General features: G+C 32.6%; 3 protein-coding genes across 11 annotated transcripts; 2 read left to right on the forward strand and 1 right to left on the reverse strand.

Moving 5' to 3' along the window:
• Window positions 1-280: 280 nt before the first annotated feature.
• Window positions 281-2,677, reverse strand: LOC131657407 (putative F-box/FBD/LRR-repeat protein At5g44950). 8 transcript variants are annotated; one of them, XR_009300643.1, is made up of 4 exons: window positions 2,494-2,677; window positions 1,482-2,399; window positions 780-1,367; window positions 281-689 (listed from the first exon to the last, which is right to left on the reverse strand). XR_009300643.1 is itself a non-coding variant. In XM_058926817.1 (4 exons), the coding sequence occupies exons 2-3, from the start codon at window positions 2,394-2,396 to the stop codon at window positions 1,068-1,070; spliced, it is 1,215 nt and encodes a 404-aa protein (XP_058782800.1). In that variant the 5' UTR covers window positions 2,397-2,399; window positions 2,494-2,677; the 3' UTR covers window positions 281-914; window positions 1,065-1,067. The 8 variants fall into 8 exon arrangements, 6 of the variants coding, with proteins under 6 accessions (XP_058782800.1, XP_058782802.1, XP_058782799.1 ...); XR_009300644.1 differs by having other exon boundaries at window positions 281-320; window positions 437-1,367; XM_058926817.1 differs by having other exon boundaries at window positions 281-914; window positions 1,065-1,367.
• A 5,403-nt stretch (window positions 2,678-8,080) lies between these two features.
• LOC131659958 (uncharacterized) lies at window positions 8,081-8,770 on the forward strand. The gene has a single exon (XM_058929067.1). It carries the CDS (start codon window positions 8,081-8,083, stop codon window positions 8,768-8,770), a length of 690 nt encoding a protein of 229 aa, XP_058785050.1.
• Window positions 8,771-12,878: 4,108 nt separating this feature from the next.
• Window positions 12,879-14,953, forward strand: LOC131657409 (uncharacterized). 2 transcript variants are annotated; one of them, XM_058926821.1, is made up of 5 exons: window positions 12,879-13,174; window positions 13,281-13,332; window positions 14,062-14,187; window positions 14,277-14,460; window positions 14,563-14,953. In XM_058926821.1, exons 3-5 carry the CDS (start codon window positions 14,086-14,088, stop codon window positions 14,799-14,801), a joined length of 525 nt encoding a protein of 174 aa, XP_058782804.1. In that variant the 5' UTR covers window positions 12,879-13,174; window positions 13,281-13,332; window positions 14,062-14,085; the 3' UTR covers window positions 14,802-14,953. The 2 variants fall into 2 exon arrangements, with proteins under 2 accessions (XP_058782804.1, XP_058782806.1); XM_058926823.1 differs by having other exon boundaries at window positions 12,879-13,332.
• The last annotated feature ends 8,106 nt before the right edge of the window (window positions 14,954-23,059 follow it).

Below are 23,059 nucleotides of genomic sequence, written 5' to 3' on the forward strand. Positions count from 1 at the left end.
ATATAAACTAAGTATTAATATAAGTTATACTTAGATTATGTTCTAATAAATCTACAATATATCTTATACATTGTTAATTGTGTAACATAAAATAAGATCACAATAACAATAACCTTTTATTTAAATCTTATAACATATCATTCAAATTTTTTTAAATTGACATCATTTTTCTTGCATATGTCCTTTTAAAATTACTTTTTATCTCTAGGTCACTATAGCTAAACCTACAAATTGATTACGAGTACCCGGATTTAAATCCTAATTGAAACAACCTTGGAAATGTGAAACTACCGCATCACCAAACATATATTCAAAATAGCCTGCAAACCAAATGATCAAATTAGCGTTAATCCTTTGTATGATCAAATTAACGAGGCTTTGATCTCAATGAACAGCCAACAAACTCGGGAAAGATCGTTATATAACATAAACATACATAAAAAAAATTGGCAGTAAACTAGTATGGATATTGCAGAGCTTCTTCGAACTCTCCAATCGTTAATAACACAACTCATTACCCAACTTTCTTAATTATCTTGTATCATTGCTTCTAGAGCGACATGAGTAATTTCCGACAAAGGGACCAATGTCTATAGCCCTTGATATAATGGATCGCTTAATATCTTCTATAAGGAGTTTTCCAATAAGGACATACTTTGTCTGAAAGATTATAACAACCTGGCAGGTACCTGCAGGTCAAATAAGGTATGAAGCAAAAATATGTCAAATGAGCCTCATAGAGACTTGCGTTAACTCCACGACTCATGCATTTGCATTACCAAATATAACAATAAAGTTTCACAAGTTCAAGTGGGAGCACAGTCAACATGAACACTGAGTGAGAACCAAACACAGTGGAGCCAGTTGTGAATGCCAGAGTCAGGATACATGTATGATCATGACAATAAAGCTGACTGCTAGATAATAAATCAAAATGGTCATATATGTGACTTAAAATGCATACAAATCAGCTGAGCTAATGCTTATCCACTAATAGTAACTAGTTATAACCAAAGATATATTAATAAACATATACATAGAAGGAATGAAAAATTAAAACAAACCAATTATAATCTCTGTCTAAAAGGGTTTTCTCTGCAATCAACCAAGTCAACTTCAGCTGAGGGTGAATTTTGAAGCAAGAAGTCCACAATTCCATCAGGTACGAGCGGAGACGGTTCCAATCCTGAATCAAATGCTTTCTGTATCCTGGCAGCTTCTTCCTCTGACTTAACGTTCTGTAACTTGTCATCGCACAACATCATGTGAAGATCATATTCAATTTCCTCAATTTTCACTTTCAAAAACTTCAATTTACCCATGAAAGGAATCTTAAACTCCAACAGATCAGGAACTAAGGTGAGAGACTGCGCAAGGAGGGATGCAAGCAGATTATTTAGTCTAATGCAAGTCAAATAATTTTTTATGAAATTTAGAAGAAATTAAAAACACAGCCTTAAAAGATGTAAGCTAAAATGTACCTGGAGAGTATTTGTGGTGACTGTCAATGATTTTATATTACCAAACTCAGAGAGCCAATTGAACAGAAACAAAGGAGGTCCAGAACAAGTATATGGAAATAGTTGTGCGTCAATATCTACATGTTTAAGTGAAGAAATATTGCTCCAAGAGATCTCCTGATAAGGAATACCACGAAAAGCAAATGTACAAAGACTTGGAGTGCAAAGATCAATTTTATATTGGTTGTCTTCGTCTGACTCAGCGTGCATCGTAAAATTGACGAGGGTTGCGCTTGATATGAAGAGGGTTCCTGCACCTTCCACGTGGCAATCAGAAATGAGCAAATTTTTCAACTTACTAAAGGTTGAAAATGGTTCAGAGCCTTTAGAAAATGTAAAATTGCCTAGTTCCAAGGTAGATAATGCTGGCAAATTGAGAGATTTTGGAAACAGGCTTCCACAATCATAACAAACTGAATAGTAAAGATGTGTTAAAGTAAGGTTAAGATGTGTTAAAGTCTGCGATGATAATAAGGTAAGAGGAAATTGTTCAACGATACTAGTTACATTAAATTGTAAGCGTTGAACATTGTGTGAAATAGCATAATTCACAATCCATTCAAGTATGTGAGGCTCCAAGAGATGAGATATACCCTCAAAGTCGAGAGTGTGCAAAGACACAGAGGAATCGCGAAGAGATAAAACCTTATACATGAATTCCATGAAAATTTCTTTACATGCAAAATCTGATCTACGAAGTATAAGAGAAGGAAGACATTTCCAGAGATGCTTCCATCTTGAAGATAAAATGCATGTTCTAATGGCGTGTTTGGTCATCAAAAAAGAGAGTATGTGAAGGATAACGGAATCGGGTAAATCGCTGAGCATGTCTCTGTGTACATCATCACTAACTTTCTTCGTCACGGAATTAGACATTACCTAATCAGAAGAGGAAAAAACCAATCGGAACCCTAGAAAGTGGATTTGTGGATTTGAATTGGAAAGGTAAAATGAATGGAGAAATAGGAAATACCTTGCAAGCGAGATTGTTGATTTGAGTTGCAGAAGCTGTGCAATGAAACTGGAACTCAAATCAGAAAAGACAGCAGATTTAAATCTACGCTTTTTAGGGTTTATGCTAAACTATTTTAATAGATTTGGGAGTTCTGGACTTTTACTTTGTTTGTTTCAAGAGAAGGTGGAGGGATGGAAGCTCATATAATGGAAAATTACTTGGAATGTGGGTCTTCTTTCGTTTGGATGCTCCCCAAAGCTTGATTTGAGTGGGACCCACGCTTAGAAACGTTAATTGGAAAGAAAGTTGAATCAGACATACTTTTGGATAAAAAGTAACATAAATCCTTGTCTTATGAACATAATTGTATGCAGTGTTTTAAAAACTGGATCGAACATTAAATCGGTTAAGGTATTAGGTCATTGGTTTATTGGTCGAACCACTGGGTCAGTGGTCGAACCGCATGACTAAATTGGGTTAAATTGGATAACTCGGTTGAATAGACCGGTCGTTATAACAAAATTATATAGGTATAAAACCTGTCGAACCGGACGATTCAATCTCTACAAAATAAAACTAGCACTTAAATTTTTTGAAAATATCATATCACAAGTTTATAATTTAAATTCAAATTTTAAATATAGGTATCACAATAATAAAATAGTACAAAATTAAAATGTATAATTGCAAATAAATTTTAATCGCAATATAATATAATTGAATAATTTATAACAAAATAATTTCATTGTCTAAATTTAATTTAAAAAAAGAAAAAAATTGTTTCAATGTTGAGATCTTCTTCTTCAATGGCAAAATCATATGATAACAAAACCAACAGTATATGTAATTTTTTTATTTTATTTTTATTTTATTTTATTTATTTTATTTTTTACTTTAATTTTTCATTAAAATAATTAAAATGATGTTGTTTAATTTTTTAAAATAAAAAAATAGAAAAATTAAAAAAATACATTTAAACTGTCGGTTCAGAAAAACCGCTGATTTTTCCGGTTTACACCGGTTTGACCAATTCGCACCGGTTCAATGACATTTCTGATCCAACTATTGAACCAGACCAGTTATCTGACCGGTTCCCGGTTCGACCGGTCCGACCGGCCGGTCCAGTCTGATTTTTAAAACTATGATTGTAAGGAGTCAATATCTTCTTCATTTTCTCCATTCTCCATTTGGTACATTACTAAAGTTTTAGAAATATAAATGTAATAATGTGACACCTAATGGATTAATTTAATTTTTATGCAATACATATCTTAATCTTAATATATATATATATATATATATATATATATATATATATATATATATATATATATATATATATATATATATATATATATATATATATATATATATAAATATAAATGCAAGGTTGTCATGATGGCAACCCTAGCCACATGTCAACCTGATAGCAACTTTAAGCTTAAACCCTAATTGTAATTTTACTAATTTGACCTCACACCCTAATTTTAACTTTACTAATTTAACCCTACATTAAGAATAAATATAATAATAATACCATTAATAATAATAATATAAATATAATAACTTTACTATTAGTTATTGAATTGACATGTAATATAATTGCCATTTTCAATGCAGTTTAATAAAAAAATTATTGTCACTAATTTTCTGTTTTATTTCTTAAACATTAATATCATTAACCAAATGGAATTCGATGCAAGGAACAATATCAATATCAACTTTGTTTAAACAAAAAAAAAACTTAACTTTGAATTTTTAAAGAATTGAAAAAAATAGAATATCAATAAATTGAAAACTTAAAAATGGAACAAAAGATCAAGTGATATGGTATTTTAAAGTTTATAGGCATTTTATTTTAATTCTTTATTAATATAAAATAAAAATATTATTTAAAAAAATTTATAATTATTAAAATTTTTTTTAAAATGGAAAATTATCATTATATACGTTAATTTCAAAAATTTTGTTGTTACACTATCTATACTTCTAACCAATTAATTCATTTAATATTTTAATTGTCATTAAATTTATTTATTAAATTTGTGAATTATATCCCATTAAAATCTCATTTAACGACATGAAGTTTCTCAATTTAATTTCTAAATTTTTTATTAACTTAATTTAATGTCTAAGGATACAACTCCTACAAATTATTTTGTACAAGAATTATCCTAATATCATTAGAATATTTAATAGTTTCTTAAATTTATTCTAAACAAGAATTCTCCTATATCATTAGAATATTTAATAGTTCCTTAAATTATGAATAAAATAAATATTAAATTTATGAATTTTTTTTATACAACAAAATCACCATTAAATAAATAATTTATGTAACAATTTCATTATCATCTCATTCTCATAACTTATAGGTCTATTATACATTTTATAACAAAAGAACAAATTAATGAAATTTTTTTATTATAATGGATTTAAGTAATATAAAACGAGACATTTATTTTAATTGAATGGTATATTAAAAATTATATAACCAAATAATTAATAAATTGAACCGTTACAATTTAAAAAATTATTATTGTCATTTATATTTATAAAAAAAAAATTTATCAACCTTTAAACTACTCCCCTAATAACTCTATTAATATCATTTAACAATAAATTTTTCTGTTATAATTTTATTAATTTTTATTCATTTACTCGCTCTTGCTCTAGGTGAGTATAAATATCGCACTTTAGTTTCATATCTTCACTTTTGTGCTACTCTTCAAATTTGTATGATAATTTTTATCTTCTTTTTCTTATTTTATATACCTGTATTGAATATTAATTTTTTTCGTGGCAGAGTAAAAGATTATTCATTTGCTAATGGCAACCCATGTAAGTATTTAGATGTTTTTAACTCTAATATTTAGATCCATTAAATTAATATTTACACAAATTGCATAGATATTTATTTGCATAAAAATTCATATCGATAAACTTTTTTTAATAGATAATAATTTCTTTATTGTGAAAAAGTTTATGTGAGTTTGGCTTTGGGGGCTCACCATGGTAAGACAGACATCAAGGATCAAATAACGCGCTTATAGAGGTACTTACAAATCATCCATCAAGGGGATCCTCACATCATCCGTGGGAGTTGAACTTACGATCTATCGGTGTGTGAGTCAACTCATTATCAATGATTAAATATCGGACATCTGAAGTAAATATATATGAAGAAAAAAATGAGTTGTTAAATCACTTATAAGATTGAACTTTGAATTTACAAAGTGTAATACAAAATTAGACTAATATATTATTTGAGTTCTCTTTTTCCTTGCTATAATTAATTGAAAGAATAAAAAATATATGAAATATAAGTATATTTCTTTTTTGTCTTTATTATTTATTTATCTTTTTGAATGATATATCATATAGGAGATTTGATCAATTAGAAATTTAATTTTTTTCAGGTTGAGTAGAGGTTGAGCCACCATTAATTATAAAATAGAACTTTTAATTGGAAAATAATAACTTTTGATTGAATGAGTGAGGAATATTATTATAAAGATTATTAATTATGAAAAAATAGAGTTATAAATTTTGTTGTTATTCTTTTGTATATTATTATTTTTGCAATATTAAAAATATTAAAAAATAATTTAAAAATAATAAGCATCGTTAGGATGACACATAAGGAATTTTCCATTTTCTTCTCTTCAAGTTAACATTTTTTTATTTAATTTAATTTGTAAATAAACATTTATTCATTAAAATTATTAAATTTTTAAGGTACAGGCTAATGGATAAAATTTAATGTAATTCCTATTTACAATCTTTTTTATTTCTTCTCAAAATTCAATATATTTTCAAATACTATAATAAACTCATATAATAATTATTTAAATAAATTCATTAGAAAAAAAAAATCCCATAAACCAAATCAATTGATCCTCTATGTTATTCTTAAAGTTTATAAAACTACATATAATAATTACTCAAATAAATTTAGTTGAAAAACACCCCACAAATAAAATAATTATCTAAAATTTTAATGAAATTTTAAATTTCATAAACTATGACAATAATATATTATAAGTCAACCGCGCATCGCGCGGGTTATATACTAGTTTCTCCAAAACTATAGTAATGGAGAGGAAAAATGGAGAGAGGATTCTATCTCAATTGTAAGTGGATGGCCCTTTGTGTTGATTTGAATTTTTATAATAAATTTGTTGTTTCTTTTATTATTATTAGGTTTAAAATAAGGGTTAAATATATCATTGCTCCATCTAAATATTGCTAATTTCGTTTTTAATCCTCTAATTTTTATTTTATTTTAAACATTTTAATAAAGATGATTAATATATATTATTATTTTATATTAGAGTATTTTTGTCATTTATTATTTATATATCTTTCTTTCCTTTTTCTTTCTACTCATTTTCACTTCTACCAAACAACTAAACAATCATCTTACTTTCCTTTCACTTTCATTCCTTATACTTTCTTTCTTATTACTTTCTTTCCTTCAACTTTCTTCTCCCATCCAAACAAAGAGTTAAAAATTACAAAGCAAAAAGATTAAATTTGTCTATTCATAAACAACACAATATTCCAACCTTTTCATCATATCTCATTTCGCCACCTGTAATGTTCATTAGACAAAAGAATCCTTCACAATCTTTCACGTTTCTCCCTCTCTCTATTTTCTCTCTTATCGTCCCTCTTCTCCTCTCCCTCACTTTTTCCAATCTCTTCTTATTCTCTCTTTCAAACCATATCTACGGCCACCACACATCCGCCGCCGATGTCACTCTTTTTGGCAGCCAATGAAAACGCGAAGCACCTGTCACTCCGCCACGGGGACCAAACGGCAACCACCACTTTTAGATCCAACACGAGTATTTCTCTTTTCCTTCACTATATTGATTTCAAGGTTTGTGTTCCTAATCCTTTTTGTTCTTATTAGAATATATTATTAGCAAAAATAGAATATGATATATTATTAGCCAATTTCTATCTTAAGTAATATCCTAATGTAAATTGAATAGGTTTTATTACTATAGAATCAATATTATTTAACACAATGATACATGACAGGGATTCAATCATTCCAATAGTCTATTATTCTATTATGGAATTAAGAGCATGTTTAGAATCCTAAACATGCATTTTTTCCAGCCGACCCTAATCCCTCAAATTACCATGGCTGATATTTCTCCACCTCCTTCTCCCAAAATCCACAAAAGCTGCTACCCCAACCACCATCTCTCTCATTCATCCTGCACTCACTGTTTCTAATATCACAAACTTTATCAAAGTCACCCTTGACATTGAGAAAATCCAATACAACACATGGTCTGAACTATTTAAAATACATGCCCAAGCATACGAAGTTCTCGACCACATCATCCCTCCATCACCAATCAATTCCACTTCTTCACCCTCTCTCAAAGAAACTGATCCATCTCTATGGAAACGTCTCGATGCCATTTTTTTGCAATGGATTTATGGAACTATATCCATTGATCTTCTTCATACAATTATCGAACGCGACTCCACCGCTTAACTTGCTTGGGATCGCCTGTTTGATATAGTTTTTGATAACAAAAATTCAAGAGCTCTCTATCTAGAGCAAGAATTTTCCAGAGTTAGCATGGAACAATTTTTTGATGCCGCATCATACTACCAACACATCAAGTCTCTTTCCGACCAACTCTCCAATGTCGATGCACCTGTTTCTAACGAACGTATGGTGCTTCAACTTGTCTCCGGTCTCTCTGATGATTATGCTATTGTCGGGTCTCAAATCCGCCATTCTAATATTCTTCCTCCCTTTTACAAATCTCGTTCTATGGTTGTTTTGGAAGAAATGGAATGTGCAAAACGAACGAAAATTACCGCTGTCAATTCCACTTTTTTAGTCGCTCAGGAAGAGAACAACTCAGATTATTCATCTTCTCATCGTCCCAACCGCAACTACAGCAACAACAATGGAGGTCGCGGTGGTCGTGGAGGTTCTAGACATAATCGTGGTAGTCGAGGTCGCGGACGAGGAGGAGGTCGAGGTGGACGATTTCATAACTATCAACAAGGATCATGGCAGCAAACACAGATATCACAGCATCAATGGGCCACTCCTTGGAATGCACAGTGGCAGTCGTGGGCTATTCCCCCTTGCCCTTATCCTACAACCGGCAATTGGCAAAGACCATTAGCTCCAACTCGTCAGTCTAGTATATTGGGAGCAATACCACAACAAGCACATGTTGCTGCAACTCAGTCATCATATGCACACACGTGGTATAAGGCGCCTTGGGCCGAAGGTTTGGATTGGCCCAATTAGAATGATTGGGTCGGTCTAGAACACTAATATTGTGCAAATACAAGTTACGGAACGTCAAGTCAAAGAAAGAAGCTGTCAGGATTCAAAAAGCTTTTGATTTAGGATTGGAGCCGTCTCCGCTTGTACCTAATGGAATTGTGGATTTCTTGCTTCAAAATTCACCATTGGCTGAAGTTGACTTAGTTGATTGCAGAAAAAAAAAAAGACCTCTTGGAAAGAGACATTTATAATTGGTTTGTTTTATTTTTTCTTTCGTTCTAAGGTTTTATTTAACACTATCTCCTTGGTTATAACCAGTAACTACAATTTATCAACTAGTTACTAGTTATAACCAAGGAGATAGTTACTAGTTATAACCAAGGAGATAGTGTTAACTAGTTGATAAAGAGAGAAATTTATAAGATTAAAGGTTATTGTTATTGTGAGTAAAATACAATCTGTCAAACCACCCCGTCACACTAGAACTTGTCCAATGTGTTGATTATTGTTGTTGATAGAACATTCTCACAGGATATTTGGTAGTGTCTGGATTGGACTCGTGATAGAGCTTATATGTTGCAAATTTTCCCTCTAATTTGTAATCAATAAAAATATCATATCCCAAATGTATTGTTCCTGTGTTTGAATTGTTTTGAGTGAAGATGGATTTAAGGCTCTTTTAATCTATTTAAGTCCTATCTAATTCATAAATATTGTATAAACATAAAATTTGCAATGACAAACACATTACAATTTTTTATATAATATAAAGTTTGTATGACCGGCATGTTTTAGGAAAAAAATTTATCTTTCATTAGTACAATCAATTAATCGTTCTAAAATATTACCTACATCATTTCTCATACAATATATTTTTATAAAGTAGTATGCATGACCTGCATGTTTTAGTAAAAGAAATTTTTTTTATAGACCTCCCAACCTTCTAGCTCACCTCTGGTGAAAAACTCAAACTACCTCTGACTTTGGAAATGCATCTTCGAAATGTAAGAAAAAGGTGTTTTCGGAGATGCATCTCCGAAAGCATCTTTTTTTTTTAAAAAAACATTGTCTTATTTCGAAAGTTCATTTCCGAAAACAGCATTTCGGAAGTTCATTTCCGAAATACTGCACGTTTTGCAGATTAAGCAAAACAGCCTCCTCCCCCAATTCATTTACCCTAAATAAACTTCAAACTCAACCCCAAAGAGTTTTTTCTGCAAACCACTTCCAAGGCTACATTATATTCCACATCTAGTTGCTCTACTACATTCAAAAGTCCTCCAATCTATTCAATCGGTAAGCATTTTGATTTTAAGATCTATGATTAAAATTTATATTAGGGTGTTTACAAATAGCAAAAAATGTATTAGGTTAGGTTTGTAGTGATATTTAGGATGTTTAGAATGTGTAAACATAGGTTTGAAGTTTGATTTTAGGGTTTGCCATGGAAGTTGCAGAAAACTTCTGCGTAGGGGTGTTTCGGAAGTTCATTTCCGAAAACACCTCCATTCCCAGTTTCGGAAATGAACTTGCGAATTGTATCAGAAGTGCAATTTTTTTTAGTTCTTTATGTTGTCTCGCATATTAATCGATTTCAATTGTTTTCAGGAACATGTCAGACAACCTAGCACGCATCAGACAGGGTAGAGAGACTCAGACTGCGTCGGCTAGACGCGAGCGGGCGGCGCAGCTGGCGTCGACACGGTGACGGGGACAGGGTCGGGGACGACGTATGCGAGTTCCCATGGAGATGGACGAGGGTACCTCTACATCTGGATCGAGGAGTCGTCTGGCTCGGGTATCTTCCTCCCGCCAGTAAGAGGAGGAGGAGAAGGAGGTACCGGAGGTGGCAGTATCATACCACGAGGCGGAGGATGTACCAGATGTTGACCCTCCACTCGGGGAGGAGGATGAGCAGGAGGAGGGCTTCTCGGGAGGGCCTAGTGACACTTCAGTGCTGATATCCTACCGCGATCACGTCGCTCGGCGTATCTGGGAGGGAGAGGTATTTTTTATAATTTACCCGACTACATTATTTAACCGTTTATAATTTAGACGTTTATTCAATATTTTATTAACTGTCTATTTAACATACTTTTTATTTGTTTTTTTGTAACAGGAGAGAGAGACGTTGAAAATGGTGAACCATGCCCGAAAGATTTTCAGTCTGTTTAAACCGACTACCGAGTGGTTTAACGACGCTGTGAGAGGTTCAGGGCTCAGTGGGCTTTGCATGCGGGTCACCCAGGACTGGCACAATGTGGAGGGGTACGTCACATGGTTCTATCGGTGTCACATCCTCTGCTGACACCCGACGCTCCCGGCGCTCCTAGGCCAGCACACGAGGAGATCCTAGAGAACCAGCAGGGCAAGGATGACCACGCCATTGATCTCCTGCCGATCTGCCAGCGGATAGAGATGCTTGGGCGGGACGCGTTGGATCGAGGTGTCGTTCATCAGGGCGGTCCAGAGGCAGTCGCTGTGATGGAGATGATCGTCACTGATGTGGGCCGTGCGGCGGCATACAGGCGGCAGAGGAGGGCCCAGGGGTAGAGGGTTAGGCATACCCAGTAGTGGTTGGGTTTTTTTTTTTTTGTTTTCGGATTGTATCTTTCGTACACTATTATTATTTGGATCGGATCGGTTTGTATATATTACTATTCTTATCATATTAGTATATTAGTATTTTCTGTTTATATATCGCTTATTTTATTTGTCGTCCTCCTTTAATTAAAAATACGAGGCTGTTTCCGAAACCCCCCAAAATCTGAAAAAAGGTGTTTTCGGAAGTGCATCTCCGAAAACACCCCCCATTTGGTGTTTTCGGAGATGAACTTTCGAAGTCTGAGAAAATTAAAAAAAAAAACTTTGAAAGTTCATTTCCGAAGCAGGAGTAAACTGGGGTTTTCGCTGGGGGTGACCCCCATGGGGAGATGGATAAAGAAAAAACCTAGTAAAAATACTTTATCTCTTTCATTATAAATATTTTTTTAACAAAGGTGTATTCTTTGTACTTAATTGCAAAGACTAATTTTTCGAACAGAAGAAAATATAATAAATAATAAAGCTCTCTCTTAAAAAATTAATATTATTATGTGCCAAATGAATTTAAACTTAAAATTTATAGTTAAACCGAAAGAAATTCCTAATCATCTCATTCAAATGTTATTTAATTATTGTTTATATATTTGAGATTAAAGAGTGCATTCCTCCTTTTAAAATTTCATCTGATGTTCTCTATTAAATTTCCTTGAAGACTTTATAGGAAAATTGTATTTTTTTTATAAGATAGGAAATGGTAATGTTCCTACCATAATACTACGTTTTCAAATCACTTAATTAAAATAAAGTTTCTTCAGAGTTAAGTGTCTTGTTTAATTTTGAGATGAATATTATAATATTAATTGTCATATTTTATTTTAAGATAAATATTTTGAAATTAGTTGTCTCATTTAATTTTGAAATGAATAAGAGAAAACTGTGGATATTATAAATTCAGTGGGGGTATAACGTGCCAATAAATTAAGTGAAAAATGGTATAATATATTATAATAAACTTTTTTAATTTTATTTAATCACTTAATAATTAAAATTCTTAATTTTATAAATAACTAATATAATTAATATAAATATCTGTGCATGCATAATTAACAATTATTGAAATATAATAACTAACCCATCAAAAAGGTTTATAAACCCTAGAGAGCTTATTTTCTGGTTTGAGTTCAGCATTCCAAATTCATCGTGCAGCTTCTGCAACTCAAATCAACAAATTCCGTTGGTATCCACTTTTCTAGTTTCCATTGCAGTTTTTCAAGAGATATTGATTCACGATTTTTCATCTTCTGCTTAGGTAATGTCTAATGGGAGATTCTACGGTGCATTCGCCCGTTTGACTTCAGTGGTGAAGTCACTGCAATTGACCAATAGAATTAAAGCTCTAATCAACCCTAATTAATTCTAAGTTAATTTAAGCCACATCAGCTCTATGGTAAAAATAACTTTACTGTGGGACCCATTTTTAAAAAAAACTTTTGATTATTGCATATAAGTCCCCATTCATTTAATAATATCTTACAAATTAAAATTAACTTTTATTAGATTACAATTTTTTTTAAACTCATATTATCGTTCTTCTTCTTCATCCTTCACCCTTCTCCCAACTTTCCTTCAAAACCCTAAATCCCTAAATTCCATCCATATGTTCTTCTTCTGCAACCTTCTCCCAAATTGGACATACTCCGTAATTCTTCAAATCATATGTTCTTCTATCTTCTTCCACTTTCGATTTTTGTTTACTCTCTCTGCGAACCTGCGAACAGATGAACATGACTTCGACCTCTTCGGCGCCAACGAAATCATATTCTCAAGGTTGGTGAAGACAATGAGATCGATAAATATGGACGAAAGATGAAGCTGCTCAAGGTGAAGGATGGGACACTCCCACCCATTTTTTAACCGTGTTCATGTTTGATGTTGAGCTTTCAGAGTAAATTTGCGTGTAATTCAGATCTGGTTCTTTTTTCAGCAGATCATCTATGGTACAAAGCACAATGATTCCATGTTGTAGCCTCCTTTGACAGGTTCATATCGATCCAATATGTATATTTTCCAATTCTATGTGATTGTGGATTAGATTTGTATTTATGTAATTAATGAATTCTGAAATGGAATTGAATTATCCAGAAATTGTGTAGTTGTGGATTAGGGATTGTATTTTATCATATGCATGAATTCTGAATTTGCATTTGAATTGAATTTTGAGGTAGTTAAATAAGATTTCACATATCTGATACATATGTTTATCTTATGGTTTGAGGACACATTTAAATGGATATGCTCCTCCATTGGGCTGTTGATTTTTTTGTTATTTGTTACCCTGTTTGATGCAGGTTTTATTAGCCTTATTGGTTTTGTGGTGAGCTTCTGTCTATGATGGTTAAGCATGTTGTGTGTGTCTTGGATGGTTAAGCATGCTGCTTCTGTCATAGATGGTTAAGAATTACGTGGATTCTGACCTATGGTGGTTAAGCATTATGCCCTTTGTTGGCTTTATTGATCTTTGCTTCTGTTAAATAGTTAAGCCTCGAATTATTGCCTTATGGCTTTAATTAGGCGGCAAAGTAATTTTCAACTTCCTGTAATGGAATCGTACAAGACATATTTGTCAATCTGAATGTAAAGAAGAATAAATTATCCATAATATAAAACATTATTACAGCATGAGTTAACCATTCAAAACATATATTGATAACCAAAAATATAATTGCCTAAAACTTGCTCTGAAATATTAACTCTTTTCTTGCTTTCAGGGGTTTGTTTCGACTGTAAGACATATGCGCTCATTCGTTCCTGCCATTTATGACATAACAGTGGCTGACCCTAAAAGTACTCCTGCTCCTACAATGCTAAGACTCTTAAATAGGAAACCTTCTGTGGTAAGCTCATTTAATTAAAGTTTCAGTAATACATTTATTTTCATAATCCTAATCATCTAATTGAAATCCTCTGTATGCCATGACATTAGAAAATGATAAAACAGAAAATGATAAAAAACATTGGAGAAGGCAAAGTATCCGAATCAAACAATGGTGATACAGTTATTGATATTCCACCAGACCTGTTGATTACAGAATTTGAGGACCCAATCGTAGCAATAGTTAATTCTACATATCCGGAATTTACGAGCAATTCTTGCTTCTACATTGGAGGTTGTTGACAAAATATCTAAATCATATTCTTGATTTAATGGCAGGTATACATGATTCAATTTTTATATTCATTTGAACTAACTATTTAAATTCCCAATACAGGAGACGTGCGTGATTATTTCAGTGCAAATTCTATTGATAAGTCGGAATTCCACGATGTAACATTGGTTGACATCCTCACCCCAGAATTTCTCAGTTCACTGCAAACATCAGGATTACCTAACCATCATATAAAACTAAAGGTTGGGACACCAATTATGGTCATGAGAAACATCAACCAGTATGAAGGCTTATGTAATGGAACAAGGTTGATAATAACAAAGTTGGGTGGTGTGATTTAAACTATGTGATTTTTATTCTGGTGGTAAAATTACTCTTGGTTGGGTGGAGATAGAAGTTGAGTGTTGAGCCTTTGTTGCCTTTTATATGTACCAGTATGTAAACTTGTAACAGGATCATGGCATGTCTTATGCTGTGTTATTATTAATATATTTCTTTAGCCTTTACAATAAAAAAAAAGTTCATGATGAACATGCAAAGTTCAAATCAATAACTACAAATGTAGTTGACAAGGAAATCTTCACCAATATAAATGTAGTCTGATATTAATGAAAATAATTTCAGCCACAAACACTTTATTTGAAAAATATTATGTTGATTTCTTTTATACTTTTAAACCAATCCTTAAATGTTTACTTATAACTGACCATTCAAAACATAACACCCAACTACAATGACTATTGTGAATCAAACCTCAAAATAACAACACTGACATACTTAATACCATAATTTAAAACAAAAGCATCATATAACATAAAAACATTTATATTACACAAAATAACATAAAAACAAAAACACTCATTGTCAAGAGAAACTGTTTTCAACATGTTCACACACACAAATACAACTGATATTTTGATATACATTCATGTCTTTGACTTAAATAAAAACACAATCATCAAGCTCTTGATCTGTTGACGACTGACACAGCAACCAATTGTGTTCCAGATGTAATAGCCGGGCTTGGTTTGTCACACATTACAAATCTAAGACGATCACCATCCTGAATGCGGCATTCCTTCACAAAATCAGACCACCCATCGTAAATGAACCTCTCAACAAAATTCTTTCTCTTAGCATAATGGAGTTCACATTTGAAGACCTTTTTCAAATCTGAATCCCTGAACAAAACACGCGTATAATGCTTGTCCAAGCAACCGCGGATAACTTTTTGCGGGAATTGCTGCACATAAACATAAAACACCACAAACTATAATTACAACTGTCAAAATAAAAACAACAAAAATATCCAACATTCAATGCGTATATTTTTATAATTAAGCTAAATAACTTAATATACTTACAAGAACATTTCTCCCAGCTACCTTAGCACATTCTATAACCTTACACCACGAAAAGTACCTGTGTCCATCAACATCCTTCGTTTGAACGGGTTCTACAATCCCGCAACTCTTTCTCTTTTTATTCACGCGTTCTGACGACCTCATTTCAAATCCAGCTCTTGCACCCAAACTGACACCAACTCCCCCATCAATCGTTGTTTCTCCCGCTGCACCTTTGCCCTTCGTTTTACTATATATTCGATCACTTCTTCTACGCCCTACTTGAACCACACCCTTCACATAACCTTCCTTCAACACTGCTTTACCTTTCCGATCACTCTTAGTTTCATCACCGATCATCATTTCAGACCGACATCCACTACTTTCCCCGGTGACAACGACCTCCCGCACAGCATTCTTCCCTGCACGACTTTTCTGCCATAGATCCTTAACCTTCCGGTTTTCTGACAAGCTGTTGACCAACATCTCCCTATTCAACCTATCCCATGTTGATTCAACCTCCATCTTAGAAGTGTTCCTGCCAAAAGAAAACCCTTTTACTGGAAAATACCACATTTTATCAAAATTCTACAAACTATAAAAGCAACATACAAAAACAAACTACACACACATTCGCCTCAAATAATGATTCAATGAACATAAAACAAAAACTTTTTAAAAAAAAAACAAATCACAAACATATAACATGTTGGTGCAACCTCCATCTTCGATAAGTTGATGATAACATAAACCAATTTTAATCACCAATACATGATTTGATCAAAATATTACAAACTATAAAAAATAACATGCAAAAACTATAACACACACAATCGACTCTAAAACTAATTCAGTAAACTAAAGACTCATCTGAACCTGAGTCAGCCTTTCAAACAGCCCATCATAAGACTCATCTGAGCTATAATCACTGCAAAGTACTATTCAACATTACATACTGTGTTTAGAAAACATATTACTACATGAACTTAAAAATCATACTTACGCATTTTCCAATTTGTTTGCAGTTCCATCAATACCATCTACCCCGACACCAGCAATACTTGACTCCCCAACTAAAGACTTTGAACAACTGCAAACACAAGAACAATATATATATCAGAAAAACATCCCAAAATACAAAACTAACAATATTAAAATACCATTTCTGTAAAACATCTGTCACACAACAATGTCTTTTATACTCAAACACAATAAATTAAATGTTTACCCTTTTACACATTCTGATACCAAGTCTTCACACTGATCAGGAATGACAGATGTATCAACCCTAACTATTTCAGGGACAGTAACAGATACTTCTTGCTTCACAATCACTTCATCATCCCAACCATCCTTCAAACTCTCCAAACACAAAGGATCAACATCATGACAAAAATCTTCAAATGATGTCAATTTAAGCTTCTTGCCGGTACTTTCCTCATATTCCTCCGCAGCTTCAAGATACTCAAAGTAAAGTTCTTTGATCTTTGCATCAAACGGGAAGACAGGATTCTTCGATCGGCACCTACACGTATTCAGAACACTTAGATGACTGTCGATTAATAACATTATCCTACAAACAACAAAAACAAGCATGCATCTAACCCAGACAATAAAACCCAGAAATCGGTACCCACATAATAACATGCAAGACGAAATATAATGCCCATACACAAAATATGAACCTACAAAACTGAACATGAACAAAAACGTCGGTGTTTACCTGTCATCTTCAACTTTCCGGTTGAGGCTTGACATTTTCGACTAAGATGGCGAAAGGTTCGTTTCGTACTAAAGAAAAAAGGAAAAAAATAGAAACCTTGCTTTTCCCAAGGGATCCGAATGGTACTACCTCTTTGTAAAAACTCTTTCCAAACTGTTAGGATTTCTTAAATTTATTATTCCAACAATAACTAATACACACGTGAATTAATCTATTGATTTTTTTTATGTATCTGTTAAATAATATAATAATAATAATAATAATAATAATAATAATAATAATAATAATAATAATAACAATAATAATAATAATAATAATAATAATAATAATAATAATAATAATAATAATAATAATAATAATAATAGTTCAACCATAAATACACACAATACACAAAATTATAATAACCAGTATTCATTATTAATATTTAAAAAATAGCCCTATTACAATTTTATAATAAATTTTTTTAATTCATAAATATTAATGTTTATTATAAAAAATTGATTATAATATCAAATTATTTAATTAATCAACTATTTGGATTTTTATTTTGAAAGCAAAATAATAATAATTCATAATATATTTCATAGACACTAAAATACCGATATTCGTCAAACTTCGTGCAAAGTTATAATTAAGAGATTACAATCTATAATTAAGAGAATAAATGATATGCTTCCTTGATTCTTAGTTATGGTCTTTCTTGGTTGGTGTCATCATTCTTTCTTCAACGCCAACTAAATTCTCTGAGTAAATTCTTCAAAGGAGCTGTCATTTGCATTTTCAATTTCATTGTTGTCCCCACGTACATCCCTAAAACTGTACTTGATTCAAATCAAGTTCATGTAATATCATAATTCAGACCAACATGTATATCCAGAGAATAATTTAAAGGAAACAATATTGTTTCAAAATGTGTTTGCAAACATATATTATAATATTAACCGGCAATGTTTCCAAAGTATCATTGTTTTCAACCCATAATTTAAAGCATCACCGCAAACAAAAAAGGAAAAAACAGCCAATTTAGTTTCTTCTACGCTTTTCCACGGTCAAATACACATAAGGCGAAAAGCGCAGCATGCTCCAAATTAAAGTATCGCCATTACAAAGTTTGATACTCTTGGCTAATTCGTACCAGCCCTGAGCCATGTACCTTTCATACGTGTTTGGGACTCCCTTCCTTGACGCCTTATGAAGGCTGCAATTGAACACCTCTCGAGTCTCCACGTCTACAACTTTAATTTCATCCTGATATACCCGAAGACATTTCTTAGCTATTTCCCTTGGAAAATGCTGCATAAATACACAAGTATTTCAGTATACCATTTCATAAGGTTTTTCTATGAAAAGAATACGAATCACATACAAAATTATGATCTTACCATAACATTTTTTGAACTCTTTTTTCCGTTTGTAATGCGATTCTTCCAGGTGAATTTCTTTGCCCCATTCGACATCTCCCATGTAATTTCAGCCGACTGCTTTCCTTTCCCTTTCTTTGGCTGCTTTCCTTTTCTCAAGACAGGATTCTTAACTGGTCCACGTGAAGAACCTGCTCCTCCAAACTCTTTTCGCTTTTCTTTAATTCCTACACCTGTTTCCTTAACACTCTTTTTCTTTGAAACCCGCCTTGGCTCCACATCGACACTCTCAATAGGTTGGTCCTCAGCCATCGCTTCAATCGGTTCCTCCTTTACATCATGAATCACAACATTGACATTGTTTGACGGTCGAGGAACTGGCGTGCCGGATGTCGTAGCAATTTGACCAACCCGATCTTTCTTCCCATGTTCTTTTCCTCTTCTGTTTGCTGTAGCAGTCCTCTCATCGAAACGTACTTTCTTTGCAGCTTTCTTTGCCTCATCTGCATTGTACCCTGTTTCAGCAACCAATCCATCTATCACCCTCTTTGCTCCGTCGTCGCTAACAACCAAAAAATCAGAACACATATTAAATATTTGTGTTATAGATAAAAAAATTCATTAGCCACAGCGACAGATACCCTAACAATTTAAAAATGGAAGAATCGATAATCCCAATTGTCGTACTCTGTTTGTGTGAATCCTTGAAATTCATCAACCTAAACCCTAATCGCTCTTAGTTCGTTTTTATTAAACCTATATACATATATTCATATTCTCTACATATTCTTTCAAAGGAAAAACACAACACATTGTCAATATTTTCATTACCCATAAATACCTAATAGCCATAAGAGCGCCAATCAAAGTTAAAGTTTAGAAAGCTGATATAGAAAAATATTTACTTCAAGAAAAATACTCGCCTTTATCGAATACATGCATCTCTACCCTTCTAAAAACAACACTTCGACTAAGAATTTTGAAAGTTTAACAAACCGATATGTAATCATAAGCAAACGGGGAAAGAAAGTACCTGATTTCCATGTCGTCGTCGGATATCCATCCGTTGCAGGGTTTTCTACCTCCGGTCATCTTCTTTGGCATGCAGCAAAACTCAAGTGATTGTGCTGTTCAACCCACTCGTGCGTTTTGTTTGACAAATGTGCTTTTCGTTTCAAGAAAGCATAACTCAAAGTGTAGTCGTTTTACTTCCCCGTACTGATTGGAGGTTACACCTGTTAATTACCACTTGGGCCAAACCTAATTGTTGGGTTCCTACAATAATAATAATAATAATAATAATAATAATAATAATAATAATAATAATAATAATAATAATAATAATAATAATAATAATAATAATAATAATAATAATAATAATAATAATAATAATAATAATAAGAGAAAAAGGGTGATGCACTGACAGTGTAAAAAAGGTTTACACTGTCAACCAATCACGACCATGTATCATACCAAGTCATACTGTTATTTTTAAATTAATGAGATGACATAATAATAATAATAATAATAATAATAATAATAATAATAATAATAATAATAAACATTAATAAAACTATTATATATAAAAAAATAAGTGAGAGAAAATATTAGAGAGATAGTGATAGGATCATGAAATTATTAAAGTTAGTAGAATAATTTATCTTAGTTGGGCTTTTGTTATTAGTTGGGCTTTTTACTCATTAGACCTTTATTCTACTATCCATTAGTAATGTTATATATGTACTCTCACTAAGAGATGAAAAGATTATCAAATCAATGAAAACAAGTTTATCTTTATCTTTTATTTTAAGTCCTTTAATTTTAGTGTTCTTCCCCTTTTCTACTACAAACCCTAGATTATAGTTTTGATAGGATTAACTTCCTATCAGATAGAGACAAATTTATGAAGGAGAAAATTGGAGAAAAATAATAGGAGAGGATCCAATCCCTCCCTCATTACTGTCCAAAACTTTCAGGCAACCAAATCCCATGCAATCCTCATGGTCTTCCATTACAGCCTACTGTAAAATAAGAAAGGTTGCGGATTCGATCCATGTCGACATAACATAACAAAACACATTCAAAACCAAACAGATTAATGCCATAATATTCAAACCAAACAGATTAATGCCATCATATGATGAACCAAGCAGATTACTGCCATAATATCCAAAACAACCAAATTAATGCCATAATATCCAAAAAAAACATTCAAAATATCCTAAATATTACATCAAAACCAGCATAGTTCATATATCGGCCCGATACTTCAATAATGGCTAAACAATTCCTTCATCAATAAACTCCTTTTCTTCACCTGATCATCCCAATAAGCTGAAGCTTTTCCCAGGACTTCGTTCAACAAAACATTATTTGATGATTGAAGTAGGTAGAGTGCAAGTTTCATCCTGGTTGCACTGATAACCTGCACATAATTTTAAACATTTAGGTTAATACGAAAGCTAATTAGAGTGACAAGGTTTGAGAAATAATATTCACATTAAGGCAACTTACAGATACGGTATCATAAGAACAGCTGAATGTACATTCAATCATCCACTTACATACCCACACTCCAGAGTCATTCCTATGGTCATTCATTTAAATGCATTAGTCTCACATTATCAGGAAGTTTTGATTAAATAGGCAAACATGGTAAGGGTTGAGAATGCTTACGAATGCGGGCGCTGCCTTGGGAGGCGCATCACTTGAACAATGTTGAAGGCTGTGACTATATTTTCATCCGAAAATGGAAAGAGTCGACCAAGAGAATCATGAAGAAACATTTCTTCAAGAAATAGTGCCTACCACAATAGTAAATACTATATTTGAATCGATCAAAAACAAAAGATAGTTCGGAAAAGTAAATCAAACTATATAACATGCATACCAATTTAAGAATTGCTTGTCGTCTCCAATGATACCTATCCTCCGAAGGCGAAGAGTCCAACCAAACCAGTTTCCTTTCTAAAAAATCAACTACCAGTAGATACCAGTGATTCCCTTCGTCGTTAATAGGAATAAAAATCTATAAAAAATAAAACTAAATTAAGTGGTAGGTATGAACAGAATTAACAAATTCGAATGTAACAACTATTTTTGTAAAGTAGCCGGAAATGACCTTTGACATATGTCGAGCGGTTGAAGTCATGTATTTGTCTTTATAAATACTCCTCACATACTCAGCCGAATGAGTGTTGTCCAAAGCATATTGCTAAAAGAAAATGTAGTTTACGTCAATAATTAATTCTTAATGAATGTAAATGTAATAGTTGGATTAGTAGTGGTAAAGGTAATCACCGCAAAGTCTGTAGGCAAATACCAAACCGATTGTGTTTTTCCCAACGTCCTTATCAAAAAGTTCTGGGTGTCAACAACCAGATTAATAATCTGTAAAGTTGAATGAAAATGGTATTAGTTCAACATTTTACATCAACAGGAATTTTTTGTATTTCAAATCATGTAGATATAACCTCTTGGTAAACAGGAGACATAGGAATCAGAGACTTCAGTGCCTTCCTATCCCCATATACATCTGATTTGGTTTTAACCAGAACCTCATGACTACAAAGAATATATTTATGCAGTGTCATTACTCAGCTGCTATCAAAATAAATGTGATCAAGAAAATTTACAATTAGGTTTTAGCATGGGAATTATAAAGACATACTCAACTGTGTTCCCATCATCAGGCGTAAAGAGGTACACGGTTAGATACGCACACATGGAATCCAACATCATTTCTGAGTTGGGTCTGAAACTCATCGGCATCCACTGTCATCAAATAAAAATGAGACTGTTGTTACTAATAAATGGATATAATGTTATATTAAGTTTGATTTAAAAAAAATGGTCAATACTTACCGAAGGAATCTCGAGAGGACTATGGGTTCCATCATAACCAAGCAAACATCCGGGTTGATTGTTAAGGTAGTAATCAAGGTCATCCAAATCATCAGGCGTACAGAACAGATTCCTATTAATCCTTGAATATTGTTCTGCATGCAGCATTCCAGTCACCTCTTTTTTACTCTTGAACTTCGGAGGGGCTGATGTTGTGCCCAAACACAGTGTACGTTTCGACTGGCAACATTTCCTCTCCGTGGCTGATTTTTTTTTAGGCAGCTTGTTACGATCCACCTTGGGTGTTGAAGCGGTGGAATCGTAATCTG

The sequence above is a fragment of the Vicia villosa genome, linkage group LG3 (genome assembly GCF_029867415.1).
Source record: "Vicia villosa cultivar HV-30 ecotype Madison, WI linkage group LG3, Vvil1.0, whole genome shotgun sequence".
NCBI classification, from domain to species: Eukaryota; Viridiplantae; Streptophyta; class Magnoliopsida; order Fabales; family Fabaceae; genus Vicia; species Vicia villosa.

Coding starts and splice junctions, on each gene's coding strand:
- LOC131657407 (XM_058926817.1), bottom strand. CDS start 2,396: ATGTCTAATTCCGTGACGAAGAAAGTTAGTGATGATGTACACAGAGAC. Junction 1,368..1,481: donor TCACCACAAATACTCTCCAG/GTACATTTTAGC, acceptor CTCCTTGCGCAG/TCTCTCACCTTAGTTCCTGA.
- LOC131659958 (XM_058929067.1), top strand. CDS start 8,081: ATGGAACAATTTTTTGATGCCGCATCATACTACCAACACATCAAGTCT.
- LOC131657409 (XM_058926823.1), top strand. CDS start 14,086: ATGCGCTCATTCGTTCCTGCCATTTATGACATAACAGTGGCTGACCCT. Junction 14,188..14,276: donor TAAATAGGAAACCTTCTGTG/GTAAGCTCATTT, acceptor CCATGACATTAG/AAAATGATAAAACAGAAAAT. Junction 14,461..14,562: donor TTCTTGCTTCTACATTGGAG/GTTGTTGACAAA, acceptor TTCCCAATACAG/GAGACGTGCGTGATTATTTC.